At 41.7% G+C, this 12,001-nt stretch overlaps 1 protein-coding gene across 1 annotated transcript; it reads left to right on the top strand.

Annotated features, from left to right (window-relative positions):
- Positions 1-3,331: 3,331 nt before the first annotated feature.
- On the top strand, positions 3,332-7,956 carry dnaaf4 (dynein axonemal assembly factor 4). The gene is made up of 9 exons (XM_068723519.1): positions 3,332-3,553; positions 4,650-4,797; positions 5,515-5,645; positions 5,762-5,960; positions 6,034-6,167; positions 6,914-7,023; positions 7,110-7,263; positions 7,477-7,582; positions 7,668-7,956. Exons 1-9 carry the CDS (start codon positions 3,365-3,367, stop codon positions 7,775-7,777), a joined length of 1,281 nt encoding a protein of 426 aa, XP_068579620.1. The 5' UTR covers positions 3,332-3,364; the 3' UTR covers positions 7,778-7,956.
- The last annotated feature ends 4,045 nt before the right edge of the window (positions 7,957-12,001 follow it).

The raw sequence follows: 12,001 nt of genomic DNA, 5'->3' as shown, positions 1-12,001 counted from the left end.
TGGTCTCAGCAAGTACTATAATAAGCTGGTTACAGTTAAGGCTTGTTACGCTGCCCTCAAGTGGCTACAAACATGTATGTATACAGCTATACATCATTTCTCACACACCAGTAGTGGTAATAGAGACATTTCATTTGCATTTAAGAGAAGCAACTGTGTTTTAATACTGATGTACAAATACATTCTTAGTATTGTTATAAGATTTAGTCCTTAGATTAATAATTAGTCTAATACTGGTAAACAGGTGCCCTCAATAATTTGTGAAATTATATGATTCAGTATGTGTTACTGATAATGCCCTGAATACGTTGACAGGACAGTAGTTGATATGGAGGAAAAGGAGGAAGAGGAGAAGGCATTAGCTGCTCAAACACCTTCATGTCTCACACCTGGATTAAGGCCATTTTCAAATACTCTAAAGCTGTACAGACGGCAATGATCTCTGGTCTACCTACTTAACATATCGACAAAGTTATAGTTATTTCTATATTTTTAAAAGAGTGTGTGCCTGTGACCCTGAAATCATTCAGTTTGAATTCATCATGGCAGATATGGGTGAGAGTAATAATAATTTATTTTGGTCATTGCAGCCGACAGTTATGGAAGCCCATTTTTTATCTCACTTATGAGACAAAGAGTCATCATTATGAGATTAAAAAAGTAATAATGAGGTACTACACTTCAGTGGTGCTGCCTTCATCCCCTCGCCGGCCTACCCATGCAAACGAAATGCAATCTTCAGGGAACTATTACTGGTGACTTCTGTAAATGTTAGATATAATTGTAAAACGTCTTTTAATCTGTCTTAATCTGTCTTGCTCAACAAATTACAAGATTGCTGTTAATGTAGCTTCGACAATGTCTTTGAACCGTCAGTGAGCCCTGTTCTCCTGTAGTAACGATAATGTTCACGCCACAAGTGTCCCCGGAATGAAAACCGGCTGACGTTGCCCTTTAATCAAGGTTTGGAGATGTCATCACAGCTGTAATATCCCACTAATGTAACGTAGTGCTACAGTGTGTTGAAATGTAATGCAGATATTGTGCATGTGTACTAAGTGACAGGCGCTTGGTGGTGGGAAGTGTGTTACCAAAACATAATTTAGAAAATAAAGTCTCAAGCATATTTAAGGTTCCAACTCAACTGCTGGAACCTTAAAAATACTCTCTACTCTGCCATGTTTTGCTATTAGTTCAGTACTCTTTTTGGTGGTTTGACTGCACAGTCAGACATCTTATCTCATTCACACTATACAAGGCCACAACGCAATCAGATCTCCGATAATCCAGACCTTATCAGCCACAGACTAGTGTTAATAACCTATTATGTCATAGTACTTCATTAAAATATACAATATAACTGAAATAGTTGGTTACACAGTAGTTTAAGTTTGACAGCCTAATTTATTTTACAGAGGCTCAAATAAAATATAACAAAAATTACACATAATAATCATTTTTGCCATTTCATTTGCATTGTATTGCTCTTATCCCCATTGCAGGATGTTCGTGTTAAAACAAAATACTATAGTTGTACTGTTTACATCATTGAGCGTGTGTCTCAGTTTACAAAAGTAAAGTTAATAGGTAACTTATGTGCATGAAAGAGGGAAAATGCTACTGGGAATATTATAACAAGGCAAAATATCTGACGTGAAAAGGGTCAACTCTAAGTTGTTTGTAGCAAGATGTTTAGTGTCGAGATAAATTTACGTACAGTAAATGTCATGTAAGGTTTTGAGTCAGTATAATTGCTAATCGTGCAATAAAACATTAAATCAAACCGGGTCAAATAATAACACTTTTGGATTTCATTTCACTACGTAGTTCTGAAATAAATCCAGAGAATTAAGTACAGAAACATTCTCGTAGCATGTTTAACCATTCTTCATTCCTCCAAGAAATATAATTTTCAAATACATGTAGTTGCTCTACCCTTCTGTCTTCTTCAATATCCAAATAAACCAGTTATTATACAATCACTACAGCTACGAGATCATGTCGTCATAAACTGCCTCACCACAGAATTAAATGGAGTGATTATGCTCCTTACTGAATGTCTTTGTAAAATCAGAAAACCAAGAGACTCATTTAATATATTAAAAGAAAAAAGTAATTAAATGAAATAATGCTCCTTTTCTCCTAAGTTGAGGAATATAGTGAAGGGTTTTGTCTTATTTAAGCATGAAATTGACCGTGAAGATCCTTGAATACTAAAACTAGAAGGTAGCCAATATAGGAAATGCTTAATTTTTTCTTCAACCTTAAAAAAACAAAATTTGGAAAAGCTTTATAAATATCTGGCTCAATTGAATGCACTTGGCAGAATAATGAATGAAGTATTCCTTCATAGATGACCAGCTTACAGATACTTGCCATCCTAAGGCGATCAACTGGCTTTTTCTCTGGATACCGCAGACGGGAGGAAAACAAAACCAGCAGTCGCAGGTCAACAGATCTTTGAGCTACTTGGAGGAAAACGCTCAAGAAACAAAGATGATCACGCGTCTGAGAGAACGCATTAAACCCCTCCAAAGAACGCTCAGAAGAATCAGAGAACAAATTGGATGAATAGATGATGGATGAATTTCAGGGAAGGGGGGATTTGTGCGTGTACGCACCAAAAAGGGTGGTGGATCCAGAAAAGGAATGGCTGCATGACACTATATTTCCACATGGTTAAAATTAAAATGTTGACTGGATTTGAAAAATCAAAGCTTAATCATTAATTGAATCACATATTAGATGTATAAAAATGAGATGTGTCACTCCTCGTTTTTAAGATTTACCCAGTTTCTCTAGGCTACATTAAATAAAGGGATTTTCTTTATAGGTTCGCTAGCTAGCTGGTTCCCTGCTGATGGTGCATCACCCGTAAACCATAGTAATTGTAGACTACATTCTAAATGTTTCTAACAATGTGATATATTTTGTTATATGTATCAGGGAAACATTAAGAATTTAACAGTGAAATCCTTCATCGATTCACCCAGTAACTCTCACATTTTGGGGAGGATCCAAACATCAACCAAAAAAAACTAATTTTGAAGTAAAATAAGTTTATACAACCATCCATTTATAAAAAACTAGACCTTTTAGAGTTATGAAAACAACATGGTTGTGATTAGTTCTTTCTTGTGTAAGAGTACCTCAACAACTAAAACCTTTCTTTGGTATTTCTTCTCTACTATTAAGTTACAAAAGGTTGAGGACCCCTGCTTTAGCCTATTTGAAACTATTAAAACGGATTTTTCCGACAAACGTGAAGGCAGCACGCTGGTCACCATAGAAACAGGACGCCACGAGGCTCTTCAAGCCTCGTCGCCTTTCGTCGCAGGAGTTACTTTAGACCCCCGCGACGTCGATGTTAGTGAACCACAACTGGAAAACTACAACGACAAACAGGGGCGGGACACGAAGAGGAGAGAAGATGCCGTTGTTAGTAACAGACTACTCGTGGACACAGACGGACTCCACGGTCTGCTTAAGTGTTCCACTTAAAGGAGCGAAAGTGAGTAAAGTGGACATCCTGTCGACGGACGAATACCTCAAGGTAAAGTGAACGGAAACAGGGTTTGATACCGTTCGGGTCCGTCATGCTAGCTGACGTATACGTCTGCTTTTTTTTTTTTTTACTCTACGGTGTTGTAACTCACAGGGGCGTGTCCAGGATGAGGACATTGAAGGCTTAGACCGGCTTCTGTGTGTGTGTGTGTGTGTGTGTGTGTGTGTGTGTGTGTGTGTGTGTGTGTGTGTGTGTGTGTGTGTGTGTGTGTGTGTGTGTGGTTCGGGGTGTACCTCAAAAACTGTATTTCACATATATTGACTCGAGTTAGTCAGAGTTATATTGACAAATGTGTGTTTACAACTGTGTCCCTTAAGGGGAGGGGCTTAATTAAGTCAAATCAAAAGTCAAACGGACAGCAACAACATGTCCAAACATTTCCAACACACCGTCCATCACTGCCAATCAGTCACAACAAGCATTACATGAAGAGACACGTTTGACACACAGGGATTTGATGGAATTTTAAGGACATTTTAAATCCGTTTAAAATATGATTATTATTTTTTTATTTTTTATGTATTGATACTATACTTGGAAATATTGATACACTATTGTGGAAAAAAAAATATTGCAATAGTCGCAAACATCGATAATCTTGCACAGCCCAAACTACATACATTGATGGCATGGGGCTACCAGACAAGGTGCCACCTGCCCATCAGGACTAAACTACTTCACATTCACACTCATCCATACACCGATGGTGGGCCATCGGGGGATTAAGTGTCTCGCCCGAGGACACACAGACATGGACTGGAGGAGTCGGAGTTGGGGATCGAACAGCCGATCTACCTGCCGCACCTGTAACTACTTTTGCTTAAGTAGAGATCTGAGTATTTCTTCCACTACCGTATGTTAACGTTAGTTTGTTGAAATATGAATAGAGCTGAAATGTAGCCTAAATCTTAAAACATAGGCTCACTTCTTAGCCTAAACTGCATTCTCTATTAAAAGATCGATTTGTTTTTTTCCCACCCAACCTTTTTCCTGCCACTTCATGGCTGTATTTTTATAATGTGTGACGTTTGTGCGTTTCTCCCCAAAACGGTGTCTAACGTTTTCCACTTTACTCTCTGCACAGGTGCATTACCCGCCGTATCTGTTCGAAGCCTTCCTATTTGAACCCGTCGATGACGACAGAAGCACGGCGAAGGTCGGAGACGGAGTTGCACTTTTCAGTTTGCCAAAGAGGACCGATAAAGTGTGGGAGAGTCTGACGATAGCTGCAAGTAAGAGCATCCAGCTGGCCGTGTAGCCGCTTCACGTACTGTCTGTCTGCACGATATGTTAGCTAGGTGCTCCAGGGCCTCTTGTGGTTTCAGAGACTCACACTTTCTCAACAGACCATTCACAAGCTGTTTTGTGCTGCCTGCTGACTCACTACTCTTAACTGGCCTTTAGGGGCCGCTAGCGATAACACAGCTCACTTTTATTGTTTTTTTTTTATACGGTGTGTTTGGCTAGCCGCTAACAGCTAACACAAAACTACCAGTACACACACACACTGCTGAGTACCTCTCGGCACAAGAACACCACGAGAACAGTTTCTTCTGGGTTCATCAACAGAGCCCGGGACCCCCACTGACTCTGACTCTGACATCCCCAGCACAGTTTCCTACTGTTACACACCCTTTTTCTATATTAAAATACACATGCCACTTTTATAATATACTTGTTTTAACGTACTGTTGTCTGTTTGTTTACCATATTTTATTGTAAATTTGAATATTTTTCTCTTTTTAAAATGTCTCGATTATTGTTCATTGTTTATTTTGATGCACCATTCATCAAGCCAACGTTCTTGGCAATAAACGGTTCTGATTCTGACTCTGCAGGCTATTCAATATTTAGACGGAGATGATCAGTTTGTAACGTCTCATTGTGACTAAAAGTCTCCGATAGCGTTCCGTGAAATGAATCCAGCAATGCTACTCGATATGTTTCAGGTGATAAAGCAAAGAAGGAGGTCAGAGAACGGGCTCTGTTGAAATACCAGGAGAAGCTCTCCACACAGTCCACGTCCAAGGCCAAGAAAGAGCATGCGGAGAAAAAATATGCACTGGAGAAAATGATGAAGGTAAACAAGTGACACCACAATCTACTTCTAAATCACCAAAGTGTCCAAAATGACCATTGGACATCTGCTGTGGAATCTAGAAGGACTTATTCATCGTGTGTTTTACCTGAACTCAGCTTGAACAGGAGAAAAGAGACAGCGTCCAGAAAATCAAGGACAAAGAGCGAGAGAGAACCACAGCAGAGCTGGCGGCGTGGCAACTGAGACAGAAACAAAGCGCAGAAGAAGAACGACTCAAACGCCACAGAGACGGTCAAAACAAGCTGAAAGCCGTGACAGAGAAGCAGGGAAATGGATGTTCAGCTGTCAAACCGGGTGAGGCATCTCCTGTGTGATCCAAATCTGCTCCTACGCTAGTTGGTTTTAATGAACACATTCCTGCATTTAGATCAAAGAGCAAAGAGCAAGAGAAAACCAGAGGACCTGCCTGCTCCGAGACTCCCTGGAAACATTCCAGTCACGTTCACTCCGCGGCTTTTTCCAACAGCCCTCAGGGAATCAAGAGTGCCAGAGGAGGAAGAGGTGAGAGGTTCTGACCTCCTTTGTCTGTCATTTGCAGGGTTTCCCCTTGTCGTTAAAATACTCCTCTGTGCCGTACACAACGTGTCCACATTCACACAACACACGGCCTTAGGGAGCGATTTGGGACTGGAGGAGCCGGGGATCGAACCGCCGATCTTTCGTTCAGTGGACGAGCCGCTTTTCACTGTCCAACAATGATGTTAACAGAGAGGATAGAGCTGAAACAAGTGGTTTAATAACCACACATAAAGTCCATGCTCACACATTTCTCCTTTTAGAAGATGAGAAAAATATAATATTGTGGCTTTTTTAATTGACATCACTTCACACCTGAATTTAAAGCTGCAGGACAATTCAGTTAAATTCATTTTTTATTTTTTAAAGTACTTTATTTTGAGATGCACATTTTTCAAAAGCTTCCTGTCATGTCACTTATTCTCCATCCATCCCTTATTTTACTTGAAATGAGAAAAACATTTATTTATGTATGTATTTCTATGTATTATTTATAATCCATCCAGTTAAATTTGAAAACAGAATAATAATTGTTAAAATATAATTGATGTGTACTTGGAGATTTCCTCAATCTGGACCTTTTTTGGAATTTGAATTGAATACCCCTGCTGTATAGTATGCCTTTAAACATGAAACATTCCCAGAAAATAACATTTCTCTCATCAGAGTTATGTGTAAAGCTCGAATGCACCGTTATGCTTTTTGAGTGGAATTACAATTTAAACCAACAGTGGCTGGAAAAACAAGCCGCAGCCCGGCGTGCAGCGAACGCAGACGTTGAAGAGCTGGAGGACCTGAAGGAGGAGGAGAGGAACCCTGACTGGTTGAAGGACAAAGGGGAGTAAGTGAAGTCTGCTCTCGAATCTAGCTAACAGCATTGTGTTTTTTTGTGAACCGCAGGATCGCTAAATTGACTCTTTCCTTCAGCAAATGTTTTGTGACTGGGGACCACCTGGGGGCAGTGAACGCCTACAGCCTGGCTATCAGGCTCAACAGGAAGATCCCCGCTCTGTATTCAAACAGGGCTGCCTGCCACCTGAAGCTCAACAATCTCCACAAGGCCATTGAGGATTCCTCTAAGGTCGGTACTCTCCCGGCGTAATAATTCCACCACTGCAGCCGCTGCACCGCCGATACGGTTCTTCAAAATCGGACGCGTCTTGAGCGGTGATCGTGTTGAGATCGAGTTTGATGTCATGTTTGATAGTCCCTATTTGTATCAGTCTTGACAGTAAAGCTGCATTAAGCCATTATGTAAAAGTAGGAATAAACATCTGCACACGGTTCTCTGCAGGCGCTGGATCTGTTGACTCCACCAGTTGCTGCCAACGCAGCCGCCAGAGCCAGAGCCAACGTCCGCCGAGGATCCGCTTTCTGCCAGCTACAGCTCTATGCAGAAGGTGTGATCAGTGGCGTTTTGAGTTGGACCACTGTTACTATACATCTTTGCTGTCAGCTGACCCTACCTGTGGCATGTTTTCTCAGGCCTACAAGACTACCAAGCTGCTCTACAGATTGACCCTCACAACGAAGCGCTGCAGGCGGACACACAGAGAATCAGAGACATTATTCAAGGCTCTGCAGTGAACCTCTAGACACAGTGAAACACAGCCCACTGTGCATGTAGTGTATGGCTGCTTGATGTTGGTGTTATTTGCCTGTGACCCAACAAAGACCCAAAGGCTGCTGCAGATCTGGAACCCTTAAGTCTAATGTTTGATCCCTGCTGTGTCACGTCACCTCAGTCATCTATTTGAGGTGAAGAAAAAGAAGAAAGCAATACTTGATACTCTATTAAGTACACAAATAAGTTATGACTATGAGTTGCCAAATAAATCAGCAAATCGTGTCTGTTGCGTCAAAGTAAATCACATCCAGGTCTGTCCAATCAGATGAAGACAATAAGGTTAGTGAAGTGGACCAATCAGTCTCTCGTCTTTCTGAAAGTGTCTCATATCAGAGGACTCATTCAGGCTAATTTGGAGACAGCGCTGTGATGTTTCATCGTTAGTGACCATTTAAATACAGGTGTGTTCACTTCTTCACCTGAGGAAGACCATCTTGGGGTTGAAACATTACATCAGTTATGTCCACCTGAACTGAAAGCCGTGTCATTTTTTTATGTCCATAATTTGTTCTCTACTTTTCTGCGTCTCTTCATCGGGGCAGAAAGCAGGACTCGTGGTAGTTATGAAACATCATAATACTGTGTGTATAAGTTATTAAACTTATCAGCATTAACCCAACAGACACACTAGCTGTCAGCACCGTTCTTCAGACCAGCGTTCACAACCACAGTCCGCTACAGCTCTGCTGCTAGCGCTCTTTAAACGTAAAAATACATGTAAAACATCGGCTGAGTCGCTTTTCCTTCTAAGCTTCAGCCATGTGCTCTGAAGAGAGAAAATAGCCGCCATCTTGGATTTTTGAATGGCCAATCGGGCAGATTTGACCAGATACCTCTGGAGAACCACTCAACCAAATGTCATGCTTGTATCATAATTTGCACGATTATTCTACTATCTGCCCCACTAAGAGTCATGTGGCTGCAGTAGGATGCCCTCTGGTGGTTGTTGGTGCACACTGCAGCTAGGGAAGAACCAGTTGGATTAAAAAAAAAAAGTGTTTTATGCACTCTTGCACAATTTGCATAATGTGCTGCAGTTAAGCTGCTCACTGAGATGTAGTTTGCCAGTGAATTCCAGCATTAGTGCTGTTTTCACAAATATTCTAAAAGTGGTGATTCTCGTCTGCTGTGTGTGTGTGTGTGTGTGTGTGTGTGTGTGTGTGTGTGTGTGTGTGTGTGTGTGTGTGTGTGTGTGTGTGTGTGTGTGTGTGTGTCCAAAGTAGGTTTTTAAACTTGTTCTTCCTAAGAAAAGTCTACATCAGATTCACGACATGCTGTTCAACCGCAGAATTTGTTCGCACCTGTGTTCTAATAATGGTGAATCACATTGTCCTGTAAATTGAAGGCGTGTGTCAGTTGATCCTCATCAGCACCCTGCCAATCATTCTCAAAGGGCATGAGACTGCAGGGCCGTGTGCACACACAGAAAGGGAAAAGAGACTTACTCGTAGTCTATAAGTTGTTCGCCTCCTTCGACCATTTGACCTCCCGTCACATTATCTCTACCTCAAGCTCAACTACAACACTGAAATGCTGCTTAGTGTCACAGCTCCGCCCCTTTTCTCCTGTCACTCTTTCTCTCACTCGCCTAATCAGCTCATTCAGTGCACCTGTTAGTCACACCCTCCTCATCAGCTCATCACTCTCACCTGCTCTCTCTGCTGCACCTACTGTTTAGACCCCAGTCTCACACACACACACACACACACACACACACACACACTCACTGCCAGATTCCCCGTTACCGACCCTGCCTGTCTTGGACTTCCCCGCCTTGCCTCTGCCCCGGTAATTCACTCCGCCTTCTGTCCCCACCCCCGAGAGCCTGCCGCTGTATTCCTGTGAAGATTCCACCTGTTGTGTGTTCTGAAGAGAATAAAGCTTCGATTCAAATCACCCCTGGTGTTTGTCGTACTGCTCCTGGGTCCTTACTACGCCCGTTACACTTATATAGTGATGCTTCAGAGTTAACATTTTTATATTGTCCTATATGATAATATCAGTCACAGAAGCCATATTTCATTTTCTTTTTATACTTGTTTATATTGATGACAATACTGTACTTACGTAGGATTTTGAATGCGGGACTTTAACTGGAATGTAATAGAGTATTTTTACATTACTTTTTTGGTACTTTTCCAAAGGATCTGACTTGTTCCACCCAAAGCATAGCAATTCTGTTGTTGAGGGATGAAAGAAGATAACAGACCTAGACAAGAATTAATGTTTGTGGTCACCGAACCTTCCTGATCAGAGGCTTTTATTAAGTTAAGATCCACTCTCTACCCGACTAACTCTACAGTATCTTCTGACGCTGATTTCAGATTGAAGGGATTTGGAAATTGACACCTTTCGTTGTGGACAGACTTTCTGTGAAGGCTGTGAAGACTACAGCTCTATATCACTGTGAATTTGAAGTGCAAATTGAGGTCAAACTGGTCAGACCACACAGTGGGTCAGGACCCCGTGCCGTGCTGGGTCACGGAAAGGCTCTGGTGTGAGTCACCAGATGATTCTGGAAAAAGTGGTGGTTTGATGCTATATACAGCTCTGTTATTAGCTGCTGGTTCTTGCCTTTTTAAATTCCTTTAACATGAACTAATACAGACTCATAACTTAATGCAGGTTTGTAGTCTACAAAACAGAGTTTACCAGCTTAAAAATGTGGCTCCACAGAAACGTTTTTTGTCAGTCCACTGATCCAAGAAGATCAGAGCTCCAATCCTGCCGAACATGTGAGCGTGACTGTGAAGTAGCACTTGAAGACCTCGACCACACACCCTGCCCTGTGTCGGCGGACACAATTGTAATCTCTAAACGCCCCTGCAAAGCCGCTTTTCTTATTTTCTTATTCTACAAATTTTCTGGTTTTTTTCTAATCTCCTAATCAAATGTGCCAAAAGCTTCCCGAAGAATTACGAACGGTTAAAATTCAGCATCAAAAGAACGGCATCATTAAGAGGCTTTGATTTTTAGCGGAGTTGCAGTCTGAGTGAATGACTGTCCGTGAACGACTCGGCTAAGCGTTTGTAAAGATAAACACAATTCCGGCACAGACGAGCAATAGCTTTGAAGTGTTATGACAAAAGATTAATGCAAGTCTTTGGAATGGAGCAAATGGAAAAGCATGCTGGGAATTTACTGGAAGACTTATCTGTGGTAAGAAAAGAAGAACATTTTATTTTCCAAAATAAATACCCTCAGAGGCACCACACCAAAACATCTCTTCTTTTTTTTTTTATAGAATATTTACAAATTTGTGTTTCTGCATGTTTGACTCCATTACTGTGACTCTGTGGTAGAGCGGGGTCGTCCTTCAATCAGAGGATCGGTGGTTCAATCCCCGGCTCCGCTTGTCTATGTCGATGTGTCTTTGGGTAAAACCCCAAATTTCTCACACAAGCTGTTCCTGCAGTGTGTGAATGGCTGTGAATGCTAGATAGTCCTGATGGACAGGTGGCACCTTTCATGGTAGCCTCTGTCATCAGTGTGTGAATGGGTGTGAATGAATGATGACATGTAGCGTTAAAACGCTTTGAGTGGTCGGAAAGACTAGAACAGAACTATACAAGTACAGTCCATTCGCCATGCTGTGTGTGTTTTGGTTATGTTTGTACAACCAAAACTGTTACAGCGTACTAAGTATCTCATTTCAAGATGCAAGGCTTCATTGATATTGTTAGGAAGTTAGAAATTAAATGTTAAAATGTTAAAGTGAAATCAATTTCTCAGAAGAGGTATAGAACGAAATATATATCTCGTCTGGTCTGGGAACGCCACGGGGTTCCCCATGAAGAGCTGGAAAACGTTGCTGGGCAACAAGAGGTCTGGAATACACTGCTAAGGCTTGCTACGCCCCATGCATATTATTCACTACCGAGCCTGTTTGTAACTGGTACTGACTACTTACCTTCACTTCGCCTGTCCTTGATTAGTATAGAATAGCGTAGACATAATTTAAGGATTCAAATATCAAAGTTGTGAGTGAAGTTTCAAACTATTTGGTACAGCCCTCGTGAAAGCCAAGCAGCCGAGTGTGAGGTGAGACCGTTGAAGGCGTGGCTCCAGCCAGGACCGGCCACGTCTGCTTCCAGCGGTCGATGTTCGGCCCCAAAAAAGTCCTGATGGGAGAATCTTGAACCCTCAGGGAGCCTGCCCAGACAGGATGTTAACGTCCTCTATCTTTTTCTAC

This window comes from Cebidichthys violaceus, unplaced genomic scaffold (assembly GCF_023349555.1).
Source record: "Cebidichthys violaceus isolate CVI_PGR_0920_01 unplaced genomic scaffold, fCebVio1.0.p SCAF_3, whole genome shotgun sequence".
In the NCBI taxonomy this organism is placed as follows: Eukaryota; Metazoa; Chordata; class Actinopteri; order Perciformes; family Stichaeidae; genus Cebidichthys; species Cebidichthys violaceus.
The sequence above is the reverse complement of the archived record's forward strand: the minus strand, read 5'-3'. Positions and strand labels throughout refer to the sequence as shown.

Bases quoted from the DNA above. Each gene is read 5' to 3' on its own strand.
- dnaaf4 (XM_068723519.1), top strand. From the start codon at position 3,365: ATGTTAGTGAACCACAACTGGAAAACTACAACGACAAACAGGGGCGGG. The intron at 4,798-5,514 runs GTAAGAGCATCC...GATATGTTTCAG, and splicing joins GAGTCTGACGATAGCTGCAA to GTGATAAAGCAAAGAAGGAG. The intron at 7,583-7,667 runs GTGTGATCAGTG...ATGTTTTCTCAG, and splicing joins GCTACAGCTCTATGCAGAAG to GCCTACAAGACTACCAAGCT.